Genomic DNA, 16,068 nt, shown 5'->3' on the forward strand with positions numbered 1-16,068 from the left:
TAAGAATTTGTTCTTAACTGACTTGCCTAGTTAAATAAAGGTTTAAAAAAAGTAAGAAGCCCTAAGTATTTGGACAGATTCACTTATAGTGTTTTAAAGTAGTCAAAAGTTAAGTATATGGTCTCATATCCCTTGCACACAATAACTGCATCATTATGCTTCATTATCATCTTCGTGTTAGATTAATTTACAGTTTGCTTTGGCTGTGTTTTGGGTAATGTCTTGTCCAATAGTAACTGAATATTGAATAATGTCTTGTGTCATTTTGGAGTCACTTTTTTGGTAAGTGAGAATAGAACAGGTTCCTAAACACAAAAAAAGGCACAGAGAGGCACCAAGACCATACCCCCCCCAGAAAATGCTAACCTCCCCTTTTATTCCTAATGGTGAGTGGCTAGCATGTTTTTGTGCATCATTATTCATGATCCATTCATGTTTTTTCTTTATCATGCTATTATCAGGATCAATGGAGAAGTATTCACAAACTTCTTATTTCCACACTTAGAAAGAAAATTACTCCAGATATCATCCATCATTTAGTTACTATTGGACATGATAAGTGCATTAATTTCTAAATAGTAAGACATATTTATGTGAGTATTGGCCATTTATGTAGTCTTTTGATCTCAAATCCAAAATGTTGGAGTATAGAGACAAAATTTTAATGTTAGCTTCACTTTCCAAATACATATGGTGAGGATTGTACACCATTTAGAAAAAAACGTTTTTATCCAAAGTGACTTAGTCATTCGTGCATACATCTCCGTATGGGTGGCCTCAGCAGGAATCGAACCCACAATGATCCTGTCCCTCATATCTATATCATTAACCCACATATGAGACAGTCCTACAGTCCAACAAAACCATGATGTGCTGAACACTACAGACATTCTCCCAATCCAACACTACCCCCCAGGGCCTTATATGCATTCTGGAAGGTGTATAGCAATGGTCGAGCATTTTAGCAGCGCAAGTACAACAATCAATATGTTGATAGAATTTCGGGAGCCTTTTCCTCAAATTTGCGTTGTTAAAACAACCAGCTACAACATATGCAGCCTGTGGATATGTGGTTTTCAGTATGCATAAAGTCCAGTGAAGTTCTTTGAGGGCCATCGTGGCATCCGCTTGGGGGGGGATATAGACCGCTGTGGCTATCATTGACAAAAATTCTCTTGGGAGATAGTACGGTCGGCATTTGATCGTGAGATATTTAGAAGGACTCGAGTTCCTGTATGTTATGACAATTACACCATAAGTCGTTGATCATAAAATATATACCTCCACCCTTCTACTTCTCGGAGAGATGTTTGTTCCTGTCGGCGCGATGTATTGAGAACCCAACTGGGTTTACAGAGTCAGACAGTATATCTCGAGAGAGCCATGTTTCCGTGAAGCAGAGTACTGTATGTTACAATCCCTGGTGTCTCTCTGAAAAGCAACTCTCGCCTTGAGCTCATCAATTTTATTATACAGAGGTTTGACATTAGCGAGTAAAATACTCGGGAGTGGTGGGTGGTGTGCACGCTTCCTAAGTCGGACCAGAAGACCGCCTCGAGTACATCTCCTTCGCCGCCGTTGTTTTGGATCAGCCTCTGGAATAAGTTCAATTGCTCTGGGGAGAGCAAACAAAGGATCTGCTTCATGGAAGTCCTAATCCTGGTATTAATGCTGGAAGTTCTGGTGAGTTAATGCCGCTCTAATATCCAATAGTTCTTAACAAGTATAGTAAAACAAACGTGAAACAAACATGTATGTGCAAGTGGGGGGTTATGAGGCAATGTTACCATGTGCACTACAAGTTAAAGTACTATATGTGTATTCATGTCTTTACATTTTCCCTTTCTCTTTTTACTCTGAGTATTGCATGTTTGTGTTGCATGTTAAATTCTGCCCTGATGGTGTGACCTGAGAAATATTCTCAAAACAGGAAGTAAGTTAGCATTTAGTATTGTGAGGTAGTTGGATGATAGGATCAAGATACTTGCATGTGATGAGTCCAGGGTTTCTCCTGCATAGTGAATTCTTAGGTCGGCTGACCGTGACTACTGCCTCACTGAGTTACCACCTACTACCTTTTTTTGAGCCAGGAAAAATCCTGGAGTCATCCTGAAGGCTCTGTTCCAATATCCATATACGACTTAAAATTAGGCAATATATTGGGCATGCATTGAAAGCGATGTGCTAGTATGGACATTGGAACATAGCCAATGGTCAATGATCCCTGATTGTCAGCCATGTTTCTTATACCCTTCATGCACAGCAAATCCTGAGTGTCCATTGTGGGTCTTCCATTTATGCACAGGAACAACTAGCCTGTTTGTCCACCATTCTGGTTCTGGTAAAACCCAAGTGTCTACTGTCTATCATTCGGGATATACCCTGAACGTGCTGATGAACATCAAATCATCTCACTGTGACAGACCTCACCATTCCCAAAGACACACTTGCAACTAATGCCAACCGCAAAACAAAATAGCTGCTTTCACAGCAACAACCAATATATACACCTTCAAATCCACAGCTGTTCCATTTTCCAGTCACCCAGCCAGTCATCCAGTCGTCCTTCTATCCAGTCAGCCAGCCATCCTCCATCTAGTAATCCAGTTATCCAGTCACCCAGTAATCCAGTCACCCAGTCATATAATTATGTAGTCAACTCGTCATCCAGTCGTCCTTCCATCTAGTCAACCAGTCATCCAGACATCCTTCCTTTCAGTCAGTTATCCAGTCATCCAGTTCACAGCACCTGCCAAACAGTATCACGTCCCTCTCTCTCTCTCTTGCTCTCTCACTAATCGGGAGACCAGAGTAGCAGCGTTCCACAAAAACACTGATCCTGCTGCAGGTTTCCTGGTACTTTACTTTAGTAATTCAGTCATTGATAAAACTCACTTAATAAAGATGCCCCTGCCTGATTGTGAGACTTATGGTGATCTTACTCAGTGTAATGTCAATGGGAAAAGAGGGAGTTTATTAAGCATTTATTAAGTGTTCATTAAGCGTTTATTAAAGTCACGTCCACTGTGACTGAAAAAAACAGATTGATAATTTAAAAACGCAAATGGCCAATACTCACCTTTTGTAGGCTGGTTGGATTCAACTGAGTTTTGTCAATGATTTTTATTGCAACCTGGAGGAGGCATGAGGAGAACTTGGGGTCAGAGAAAGCAAAGAAGGACATTTTACAAAAAAGCACAACAAAAAGACAAAAACATCCCAGTAGTAAAACTAGTGGTCGCTAAGGCCAAAGCTAATGGGGATCCATCTAAATAAAAGAACAACCACAACTACAGATCGATCCCCCGCCCATCCACTTCCTACCCCTCCTATCCATGACCAAGTCTCACATCTCTGCCCTATATCCCATGTCCCCCCCAATCACTACAACAACCCAAACCCAAGACCAGGGTTCCCCAACTGACAACCCGTGGGTGGTTTTATTCCCACCTCCCCCTCTCTCTTTGCCTCCGCTTGCTCTCTCTCCATCTCTCTTGCTTTCTCTCCTCCTCCTCTCTCTCTCCTCCTCCTCTCCCTCCCGCCTCTCTCCCTCTCTCCACGCTGCTCTCTCTCTCTGTGCCGCTCTTTTTCTCTCCCCGTGCCTCTCTCTGTAATTGTTGGACATAAAATAATGTAAAAACACCAGGAAATCAGCTCCAAGTGATTTTAATTTTGGAAATCTGTTCCCAAGTATTCCCAAGCATAATAGAGAGACATGTGATGCTATACAAATGTAAGCAAGGTTTGAAATTATTATGTTTAATTCAAATATTATATCTGTTCAGGCTTCTTGCAGTCATTTTGCAGTCTACAAATTATTTGTAATTGTGTTCCGGCCCCCCGACCAGCCGCCCAAGAAAATCGGCCCGCGACTGAATCTAGTTGATGATCCCTGCCCTAGACTTGACATCCTATGCATCTGAAGAGATTTGAGATAATTTGCTTGGTATAAACACTAGAGTGAAGCTTCTGGCTATGCTGGGTCTAGGGGTCAATTTGGGATTGGGCCCCATGCATCCGTCCAACTCACTACCATAGAAATGTACACTATTTCTACGCTTTCTATGACTAGCACCCTTCCTTTGCATCACGTACCTTACCCAACAACCCCCACCCCCCTATGCCCCAGCCTCACCTCCTTGCCCGTCAGGATGTGGCGCGCCAGTTTGACTTTGGCAAAGTTGCCCTTGCCGATGGTCTTGAGCAGGCGGTAGTTGCCGATGTGCGGAGTCTCGTCAGAGCAGGAGGCCATGGAGTTCCTGCAGCGGGCACCCAGCGAGCGGCTGGACAGGCTGGTTCCCTTGTCTGAGCGGCTGGCAGCCAGGGTCACATGCTGGGGGAGAGAATATATGGGAAGGGGGGTCACCACCAGCACCCCGATGACAACGACCACGCAAAGCCTGGGAACTCTAAAACTCTTTTCACACTATCCTGGTGACCCGAAACATACACTGAACAAAAATAGAAATCGCAACATATAAAGTGTTGGTCCCATGTTTCATGAGCTGATCAAATAATTCCCAGAAATGCTACAGTACATAGACACAAAATCTTATTTCTCTCAAATTTGGTGAACAAATTTGTTTACATCCCTGTTAGTGAGCATTTATCCTTTGCCAAGATAATCCATCCACCTGACAGGTGTTGCATATCAAGAAGCTGATTAAACAGCATGTTCATTACACAGGTGTGTAAAATGTGCAGTTTTGCCACACAACACAATGCCACAGATGTCTCAAGTTTTGAGAGAGCGTGCAATTGGCATGCTGACCGCAGGAATGTCCACCAGACCTGTTGCCAGAGAATTGAATGTACCTTTTTCTACCATAAGCTGCCTCCAATGTCGTTTTAGAGAATTTGGCAGTACGTCCAAACATCCTCACAACCCCAGAGCATGTTTAACCACGCCAGCCCAGGACCTCCACAAACTCATTCTGATTGGCTGGGCCTAGCTCTCCAGTGGATGATGCCCCCCCAGCCCACCCCTAACCACACCCCTGCCCAGTAATGAGAAATCCATAGATAGAATAGAGGAACGGTGAAGATATGAAGGTACACGGCTAGCACGGAAGCCCGAGAGGCAGCCCCAATAAAATAATGTTGGGGGGGGGGGTTACTGTCACGACCTGACCTTAGTTAACTTTGTTTTCTTTATTATTTTGGTTAGGTCAGGGTGTGACGAGGGTGGTATGTGTGTTTTGTCTTGTCTAGGGTTTTTTGTATATTTATGGGGTTTTGGTATTGTCTAGGTATATGTAGGTCTATGGTGGCCTGAATTGGTTCCCAATCAGAGACAGCTGTTTATCGTTGTCCCTGATTGGGGATCCTATTTAGGTTGCCAATTTGGTTTTGTGGGTTATTGTCTGAGTGTAGTTGCATGTCAGCACACAACTTATAGCCTCACGTTCATTTTGTTAGTTTGTTTAAGTGTTCTTTGTTAATTAAAGAAGTATGTATTCCTATCACGCTGCGCCTTGGTCTCATCAATATGACGAACGTGACAGTTGCGTTTATATTTTTGTGCAGTATACTTAGCTGGCTCTGATATTTTATTTTCACATTGCCTTCTCTAGTACGTTTCCAGCAACTATGGTGGATGCGTAACCAGGCCAGCCCAGTACAGCTCGGTGGGCTGAAAAGGGTACAAGACCAACTGTGAGACCAATAGCCCTTTCACACTACTGTGCCAACCGATGACCTGAACCACACTACTGTGTTGGCTTGGATGGAAGGAATTTTTATTTTTAAATGGCCCCTTCCAGCATGGTTTCAGCAACTATGGTGGATGTGTAACCAGGCCATTACAGTTTGGCAAGGCATGGTAGTGTTTAAGGTACTATTCTACTGGACTGGACTGCCATTATAGCATGGTGGCTCTGGCTCTCCAATAGGACAGGGTATTTATTTTTTATTTTTTTATTTCACCTTTATTTAAACCAGGTAGGCAAGTTGAGAACAAGTTCTCATTTACAATTGCGACCTGGCCAAGATAAAGCAAAGCAGTTCGACACACAATGACACAGAGTTACACATGGAGTAAAACAAACATACAGTCAATAATACAGTAGAAACAAGTCTATATACGATGTGAGCAAATGAGGTGAGATAAGGGAGGTAAAGGCAAAAAAAGGCCATGGTGGCAAAGTAAATACAATATAGCAAGTAAAACACTGGAATGGTAGATTTGCAGTGAAAGAATGTGCAAAGTAGAAATAAAAATAATGGGGTGCAAAGGAGCAAAATAAATAAATAAAATAAATACAGTAGGGAAAGAGGTAGTTGTTTGGGCTAAATTATAGGAGGGCTATGTACAGGTGCAGTAATCTGTGAGCTGCTCTGACAGCTGGTGCTTAAAGCTAGTGAGGGAGAGAAGTGTTTCCACTTTCAGAGATTTTTGTAGTTCGTTCCAGTCATTGCCAGCAGAGAACTGGAAGGAGAGGCGGCCAAAGAATTGGTTTTGGGGGTGACCAGAGAGATATACCTGCTGGAGCGCGTGCTACAGGTGGGTGATGCTATGGTGACCAGTGAGCTGAGATAAGGGGGGACTTTACCTAGCAGGGTCTTGTAGATGACATGGAGCCAGTGGGTTTGGCGACGAGTATGAAGCAAGGGCCAGCCAACGAGAGCGTACCGGTCGCAATGGTGGGTAGTATATGGGTAGTATATGGGTAGTATATGGGGCTTTGGTGACAAAACGGATGACACTGTGATAGACTGCATCCAATTTGTTGAGTAGGGTATTGGAGGCTATTTTGTAAATGACATCGCCAAAGTCGAGGATTGGTAGGATGGTCAGTTTTACAAGCGTATGTTTGGCAGCATGAGTGAAGGATGCTTTGTTGCGAAATAGGAAGACAATTCTAGATTTAACTTTGGCTTGGAGATGTTTGATGTGGGTCTGGAAGGAGAGTTTACAGTCTAACCAGACACCTAGGTATTTGTAGTTGTCCACGTATTCTAAGTCAGAGCCGTCCAGAGTAGTGATGTTGGACAGGCGGGCAGGTGCAGGCAGCGATCGGTTGAAGAGCATGCATTTAGTTTTACTTGTATTTAAGAGCAATTGAAGGCCACGGAAGGAGAGTTGTATGGCATTGAAGCTTGCCTGGAGGGTTGTTAACACAGTGTCCAAAGAAGGGCCAGAAGTATACAGAATGGTGTCGTCTGCGTAGAGATGGATCAGAGAGTCACCAGCAGCAAGAGCGACATCATTGATGTATACAGAGAAGAGAGTCGGTCCAAGAATTTAACCCCACTGCCAGAGGTCTGGACAACAGACCCTCCGATTTGACACACTGAACTTGGAGAAGTAGTTGGAGAAGTAGTTGGTGAACCAGGCGAGGCAATCATTTGAGAAACCAAGGCTGTCGAGTCTGCCGATGAGGATGTGGTGATTGACAGAGTCAAAAGCCTTGGCCAGATCAATGAATACGGCTGCACAGTAATGTTTCTTATCGATGGCGGTTAAGATATCGTTTAGGACCTTGAACGTGGCTGAGGTGCACCCATGACCAGCTCTGAAACCAGATTGCATAGCAGAGAGGGTATGGTGAGATTCGAAATGGTCGGTAATCTGTTTGTTGACTTGGCTTTCGAAGACCTTAGAAAGGCAGGGTAGGATAGATATAGGTCTGTAGCAGTTGGGTCAAGAGTGTCTCCCCCTTTGAAGAAGGGGATGACCGCAGCTGCTTTCCAATCTTTGGTAATCTCAGACGACACGAAAGAGAGGTTGAACAGGCTAGTTATAGAGGTGGCAACAATTTCGGCAAATAATTTTAGAAAGAAAGGGTCCAGATTGTCTAGCCCGGCTGATTTGTAGGGTTCCAGATTTTGCAGCTCTTTCAGAACATCAGCTGACTGGATTTGGGAGAAAGAGAAATGGGGAAGGCTTGGGCGAGTTGCTGTGGGGGGTGCAGTGCTGTTGGGGTAGCCAGGTGGAAAGCATGGCCAGCCGTAGAAAAATGCTTATTGAAATTCTCAATTATAGTGGATTTATCAGTGGTGACAGTGTTTCCTATCTTCAGTGCAGTGGGCAACTGGGAGGTGTTCTTATTCTCCATGGACTTTACAGTGTCCCAGAACTTTTTGAGTTAGTGTTGCAGGAAGCAAATGTCTGCTTTGAAAAGCTAGCCTTGGCTTTTCTAACTGCCTGTGTATAATGGTTTCTAGCTTCCCTGAAAAGCTGCATATCACAGGGGCTGTTCGATGCTAATGCAGAACGCCATAGGATGTTTTTGTGTTGGTTAAGGGCAGTCAGGTCTGGGGAGAACCAAGGGCTATATCTGTTCCTGGTTCTAAATTTCTTGAATTTCTTGAGAGTGAAGACACGCTTTTTCAGTTCTGCCCACACATTTTCTATAGGATTGAGGTCAGGGCTTTGTGATGGCCACTCCAATACCTTGACTTTGTTGTCCTTAAGCCATTTTGCCACAACTTTGGAAGTATGCTTGGAGTCATTGTCCATTTGGAAGACCCATTTGCGACCAAACTTTAACTGATGTCTTGAGATGTTGCTTCAATATATCCACATAATTTCACTTCCTCATGATGGCATCTATTTTGTGAAGGGCATCCGTCCCTCCTGCAGCAAAGCACCACCACAACATGATGCTGCCACCCACGTGCTTCATGGTTGGGATGGTGTTCTTCGGCTTGCAAGCCTCCCCCGTTTTCCTCCAAACATAACAATTGTCCTTATGGCCAAACAGGCCTATTTTTGTTTCATCAGACCAGAGGACATTTCTCCAAAAAGTATGATCTTGGTCCCCATGTGCAGTTGCAAACCGTAGTCTAGCTTTTTTATGGCGGTTTTGGAGCAGTGGCTTCTTCCTTGCCGAACGGCCTTTCAAGTTATGTCAATATAGGACACATTTTACTGTGGATATAGATACTTTTGTACCTGTTTCCTCCAGCATCTTCACAAGGTCCTTTGCTGTTGTTTTGGGATTGATTTGCACTTTTTGCACCAAAGTACGTTCATTTCTAGGAGACAGAACACGTCTCCCTCCTGAGCATTATGACGGCTGTGTGGTTCCATGTGGTTTATACTTACGTACTATTGTTTGTATAGACGAACGTGGTACCTTCAGGCATTTGGAAATTGCTCCCAAGGATGAACCAGACTTGTGGAGGTCGACAAGTTTTTTCTGAGGTCTTGGCTGAGTTCTTTTGATTTTCCCATGATGTCAATCAAAGAGGCACTGAGTTTGAAGGTAGACCTTGAAATACATCCACAGGTACACCTCCAATTGACTCAAATGATGTCAATTAGCCTATCAGAAGCTTCTAAAGCCATGACATCATTTTCTGGAATTTTCCAAGCTGTTTAAAGGCACAGTCAGCTTAGTGTATGTAAACGTATGACCCACTGGAATTGTGATACAGTGAATTATAAGCGAAAAAAATGTGTCTGTAAACAGTTGTTGGAAAAATGACTTGTGTCATGCACAAAGTAGATGTCCTAACTGATTTGCCAAAACTATAGTTTGTTAACAAGAAATTTGCGGAGTGGTTGAAAAAATAATTTCAATGACTCCAACCTAAGTGTATGTTAACTTCCGACTTCAACTGTAGGCGGAGGATTAATGGACTGAAAGCAACACCCAGGACTGCTGGTATACCATAGTTCTACACTGAAATTATATTCTAAGTTGGTATATTATCTTTGATTTGGACAACATCATGCCTGGGCTGCTGGGCACAATGCACAATGTTTTGGAACGTTTAGATAGAAACATATAATGTAGAACAGATGTCTCGCTACAAACATGTAGACTAAAGAACCATGTTCTATTCATGATACTTATATTTGCGATGCTTCACAAGGTTTACCTATGGAGTGTGGCCCTAGTGCGGCTTGAATAGAAATACGGGAGATCATTCACTTCTAGGTAACAGATGTTGCTGAACATATGAATATGTCATTATAAATACTACTTTCATAGAACATCTTGTGCCAATTTTGGACTTTCTGATCTGTCTGATACCTGGGACAAATGTACTACTGTGTGAGGTGACTATCAGTGGTCAGAAAAGTATCCAATTGTTCTACTTGAGTAAAAAATAAAGGTACCTTAATCTAAAATGACTTCAGTGAAAGTCACCCAGCAAAATACTACTTGAATAAATGTCTAAACGTATCTGGTTCTAAATGTACTTTAGTACAGTGGTGGAAAAATACTCAATTGTCATACTTGAGTAAAAGTAAAAAGCACAAGTAAATGCAATATATCAAAATTCCTATATTAAGCAAACCAGATGGCACCATTTTCATGTTTTTTTTAAATTTAGGGACAAACAGAAGCACACTCAGACATCATTTACAAACGCAGTATTTGTGTTTAGTGAGTCCGCCAGATCAGAAGTATTAGGTTTGACAACGCGTTATATTGATAGGTGTGTGAATTGGACCATATTGCTACCCTGCCTGAGCATTCTAAATGTAACGACTACTTTTGGCTGTCAGGGAAAATGTATGGAGTAAAAAGTACATCGTTTCTTTAGGAATGTAAGAGGAAATGCTGTCAAAAATATAAATAGTAAAGTACAGATACGCCCCAAAAAGACTTAAGTAGTATTTTAAAGTATTTTTACTTAAGTCATTTACACCACTGGTGACCAGTCACATAATGTCCGTGTTAAATACTTAGTCAGAGGCCAAGATGCCAAGATCACTGATGTTACTTCTAGCACTACAAATACTGAGCTTGTGTACATCAAACCTGGGTTCAAATACTATTTGAAATCTTTCAAATATTTTGAGTGTTTGTTTTAGACTGCCTGGAGTGCCATTTGTGCAAGATTTGCAATTTTGGGAGTTTTCTATTGGCTCTATTGCAAGAGGCAAGCTCAATCAAACACAGCTAAAGTATTTGAAATGATTTCAAATAGAATTTGAACCCAGGACTGGAATGCATCACATGCTAGTAAGTGCTCGATTCCAGAACCCAACAGCTTTAGTAATAGGTGCTGTGAAGATCCAATCCAAAGCTTGAGTCATGGCTAATTTTCAGTCATTCAGGCAGGCAGCAGAGCATAAGAAAAAAATTGTCATGTGATCAAAAGGAAACAGGGCCCAAAAAAACACGAGAATAAGATGCCAGTAAGAGAGCGAGAGAAAAGAGAGAGAAACAGAGAGAGGTGGAGAGAGAGAGAGGCAGAGAGAGAGAGGTGGAGAGAGGTGGAGAGAGAGAGAGGTGGAGAGAGAGAGGTAGAGAGAGAGAGGTGGAGAGAGAGAGAGAGAGAGAGAGGCAGAGAGAGAGGTGGAGAGAGAGAGGTAGAGAGAGAGAGGTGGAGAGAGAGAGAGGTGGAGAGAGAGAGAGAGAGAGAGAGAGAGAGGTGGAGAGAGAGAGGTAGAGAGGGAGAGGTGGAGAGGAGAGAGAGAGAGAGAGAGAGAGAGGTGGAGAGAGAGAGGCAGAGAGAGAGAGAGGTGGAGAGAGGTGAGAGAGAGAGAGGTGGAGAGAGAGAGGTAGAGAGAGAGAGGTGGAGAGAGAGAGAGAGAGAGGCAGAGAGAGAGAGGTGGAGAGAGAGAGAGAGAGGTGGAGAGAGAGAGAGAGAGGTGGAGAGAGAGAGGTGGAGAGAGAGAGAGAGAGAGAGAGAGAGAGAGAGAGAGGTGGGAGAGAGAGAGGCAGAGAGAGAGAGGTAGAGAGAAAGAGAGGTGGACAGAGAGAGAGAGGCAGAGAGAGAGATAGCACGAGAGAGAGAGAGAGAGAGAGAGAGAGTGAGTGAGCGAGAGAGAGAGCAGATGCAGGCACAGTGGTCCCTGGCCGGTCTCGAGGCCTGAGGCTTAACACTTCCATCCCCTCAGCATGTCCTCCTGCTCTCTGCCTGAATGGCAACCTATTCCCTTTAAAATGCATTACTTTTGAATAGGCCCCATCTGGTCAAAAGTATCAAATCAAATCAAATTTTATTGGTCACATACACATGGTTAGCAGATGTTATTGCGAGTGTAGCGAAATGCTTATTTCCACTAAATAAGGAAGAGGCCCATGGGGCTCTGGTCAAAAGTAGTGCACTTTATAGGGAATAGGGTGCCATTTGGGATGCAACCACAGTCACCACACAAACATTTGGGATTCGTAATAATGACAGATTGCTTCATCAAACACGTTTCAGCAGAGAAATGACCATTTATGGAATCACATCTAAAGAGGAACCCCCATACACAAGTGCATATAGTACATTAAGCAAATTAGATAGGCCTACAGTGCATTTGGAAAGTATTCAGGCCCCTTCCCCTATTCCACATTTTGTTATGTTACAGCCTTATTCTAAAATTGATTAAATACAACTTTTCCTCATCAATCTACACACAATACCCCGTAATGACAAATCAAGAACAGGTTTAGACATTTCTGCAAATATATAAAAAATTTAAAACAGAAATACTTTATTTACATAAGTATTCAGACCCTTTGCTATGAGACTCGAAATTGAGCTCAGGTGCATCCTGTGTCCATTGATCAACCTTGTGATGTTTCTACAACTTGATTGGAGTCCACCTGTGGTAAATTGATTGAACATGATTTGGAAAGGCACACACCTGTCTATATAAGGTCCCACAGTTGACTGTACATGTCAGGGCAAAAACCAAGCCATGAAGTAAAAGGAATTTTCCATAGAGCTCATAGACTGGATTGTGTCAAGGCACAAATCCGGGGAAGGGTACCGCAAAATTTCGGCAGCATTGATGGTCCCCAAGAACACAGTGGCCTCCATTCATTCTTAAATGGAAGAAGTTTGGAACCACCAGAACTCTTCCTAGAGCAAGAACCCGGTGGTCACTCTGACAGAGCTCCAGAGTTCCTCTGTGGAGATGGGAGAACCTTCCAGAAGGACAACCATCTATGGAGCACTCCACAAATCAGGCCTTTATAGTAGAGTGGCCAGACAGAAGTGACTCCTCAGTAAAGGAACATGACTGCCCACTTGTAGTTTGCCAAAAGGCACTTAAAGGACTCTCAAACCATGACAAACAAGATTCTCTGGTCTGATGAAACTAAGATTGAACTCTTGGCCTGAATGCTGGAGGAAACCTAGCACCATCCCTACGGTGAAGCATGGTGGCTGCAGCGTCATGCTGTGGGGATGTTTTTCAGCAGCAGGGACTGGGAGATTTGTTAGGATCTAGGGAAAGATGAATGGAGCAAAGTACAGAGAGATCCTTGATGAAAACCTGCTCCAGAGCGCTCAGGACCTCAGACTGGGATGAAGGTTCACCTTCCAACAGGACAATGACCCTAAGCACACAGCCAAGACAACGCAGGAGTGGCTTTGGGACAATTCTCTGAATGTCCTTGAGTGGCCTAGCCAAAGCCTGGACTAGAACCCATCAAACATCTCTGGTGAGACCTGAAAATAGCTGTGCAGCAACGCTCCCCATCCAATCTGACAGAGTTTGAGAGGATCTGCAGGGAAGAATGGGAGAAACTCCCCAAATATAGGTGTGCCAAGCTTGTAGTGTCATACCCAAGTAGACTCAAGGCTGTAATCGCTGTCGAAGGTGCTTCAACAAAGCACTAAGTAAAGGGTCTGAATACTTATGTAAATGTCATATTTCAGTATATATTTTTTATACATTTGCAAAAATGTCTAAAAACCTGTTTTGCTTTGTCATTATAGGGTATTGTGTGTAGATTGCGGATTTTTCATTTAATCCATTTTAGAATAATGTAACAAAATGTGGAAAAAGTCAAGGGGTCTGAATACTTTCCGAAGGCGCTGTAGATAGATAGATTATGTTTATTACTAATCTCTATTGTTGCTTGTCCGGGCCCGACTGCTACTGGCTAGAGGCTGTAGCGGATGGCGCTGCGCTGTTTAACCCGATAGCTCTGTATAGTCCGCTATACGCAGCAATCAATTGCATTTGCACAACATTGTATGCAATGATCCGAAAGAGTTATCTTAAAATCAATCGGACTTGTGAAGTTTTCTCGTTTTTATTAATAGGGTACGACAATATGCCAGTCATAACGGCTGGAATACACCGGCAGTACGTGACATCACTATCTATACAGCGTTATAAATAGGTGACGGTTAGTATGAAGCTTCTGCGCATATCCACTGACTGAGTGTTATCGTATGCGGATGGGCTCATCCCGGTCTGTTCGCCTTTTGCCATCATCTCTTTCGCCGTTAAAACGTTCAAGGATACGGCCCATTTTGAGAGAACCTGCTATGCTAAATATCCATCCACTCTCATAAACTGGCTCCCTTTTCAAACAACCAAAATGCACACCATATACTATGCGCTACAAATAAATATGGTGAATGTAAGGCACCATATTATGAGACATAAAACAATAATCCACATAGGATGCAGAATTTCTGCATGCACACAAATTATGGGGATAGCCTAATAATTCCACTTACATGGTCCGTGCCCCTGTCGTTACCAGACGGTAACGCAGAACGAGAAGACATTTTCCCTGAGTTTTTCCAGAATTACTCTTTGTTTGCGCTTCTAATATTTACAGGATCAGGCTCCACTGATAATAACATCCGACATCGGCAGTTCCGCAGTTGAGACCAGGTCCAAATCAATCTGCTTCTTCTCCAACCCGCGAAGCAGTGATCGAGAGGAGACTTCTGCCAATCATGGCAGCAGCAGCCAACCGATATCGGGGGTGTCCTCAAGCAAGCTGCATTTCTCTGGCGAAATTCGCTCAATTCGGAAATTTTGCACGAAAAGGAACGCCAACCCACGACTAAACGTAAATTATGGACTAATACAGGGTGATGTTTGGCCAAAGCCCAATGTTTCTGTAGCGACTCTCCACCCCCTGCCTCAGTTTGGCATACAAAACAAATATGGCTTCGGGAGGAGCGTCCCCGTTTATAATAATACAACTGTATGATCTACCAATGGCCCATCGCTGTCCTGCATGCAACCAACGGTGATTGCATCACTCCACGGGAAAACAGCGTATTTTTGCAAAAAGGCCGAATCGTTCATAACCCGATTGTCCTGGTGGCTGCTCCGTGAGATGCGCCAATTCTCCCGTCAAAGACGCTTACTGACACATCCACCGACCGAAAACGCACTGCCTATTTTATGAGCGTAAACTTGAGCGTAAAATAAACCTATCCAAAACTGCAGAGGGAATGAGCGTGTTTAAATCACTGACCCATCTTCGATATGTATTATAGGCCTACTGCATCATTTATGTAGCCTATTTGTTCTTGCATTTGTATCCAAACCGTTACAGTACATTACGATCGGTGCTATTCTGATTGGTTAGCTATAGCCTAAGCCAGTATTTAGATAAACAAACACCCCGCCACGCTCTCCAATGCATCAATCCATTTTTAAGGTATTCTCCCAACCAAAGCCATCACTCCAGAGCAGGTGCACACATTGGGATTATTGTAGGCTAGCCTACAGATCGACCAATATACCTTCTCTAGTCAAATCGGGAGCCTGGCCATTTTTTATGATATGAAGATTATATGAATAACTTATTCCAAAAGGGAGAGTTAATTGGACATCACTTTTGGTATTGTAGACTTGGACTAGCCTAGTTACAACTATGTTGCAGATAAAATCAGGACTAGGCCTAAAGTGTATACCCTAATATTAAAGTGTATAAGAAATAAAGGAATTCAAATGTTTGCACATCTAAATCATATATAAAAACACAAATGGTATGTGTTATAAGCCACTGCTGAGGGTAGACTATGTAGCAATGTGTAATTACATGGTTATAACAGTTAAGCAGCCTTTGTAACAACAATGTTGATATTTTGATTTGAGCAAATATAGGCCAGCCTTTGTTGTTGAGAATTTTGATTTGGGTGGGGGTGCAATGGGGTAAAAATAGGATCTAACAGTATCTCAGTCATAGGGTTGCAAAATTCCTCCAAACAGAATTTGGGGAAAGTTACTGGAATTTACTGGAACTCTAAGCTAACCCATTTCCTAACCTTAACCTAAATCTCTTAACCTGCTGCGTTATTTATCCAAACCTGCTACGTAAATTCTACTAAACTTTGTCATTAGTTCTCTTAAGCTGCAACATAAATTCTGCTGAACTTTGTCTTTATCACAAATTCTAATAAAGAAACAAG

General features: G+C 42.9%; 1 protein-coding gene across 7 annotated transcripts in view; it reads right to left on the reverse strand.

The window, feature by feature from the left end:
- Positions 1 to 15,307, reverse strand: part of LOC112228416 (MAP/microtubule affinity-regulating kinase 4-like) — a 51,092-nt gene extending 35,785 nt beyond the window's left edge. For all 7 annotated transcript variants that reach the window (XM_024393719.2, XM_042309667.1, XM_042309666.1 and 4 more), the window contains exons 1-3: positions 14,374 to 15,307; positions 4,136 to 4,333; positions 3,080 to 3,133 (exon numbers count right to left, since the gene is read on the reverse strand). In XM_024393719.2, coding sequence (XP_024249487.2) covers positions 3,080 to 3,133; positions 4,136 to 4,333; positions 14,374 to 14,424 — 303 coding nt within the window. In that variant the 5' untranslated portion in view covers positions 14,425 to 15,307. The remainder of the gene's footprint in view (positions 1 to 3,079; positions 3,134 to 4,135; positions 4,334 to 14,373) is intronic.
- Positions 15,308 to 16,068: the final 761 nt, after the last annotated feature.

Source organism: Oncorhynchus tshawytscha, linkage group LG30 (genome assembly GCF_018296145.1).
Source record: "Oncorhynchus tshawytscha isolate Ot180627B linkage group LG30, Otsh_v2.0, whole genome shotgun sequence".
Lineage (NCBI taxonomy): Eukaryota > Metazoa > Chordata > Actinopteri > Salmoniformes > Salmonidae > Oncorhynchus > Oncorhynchus tshawytscha.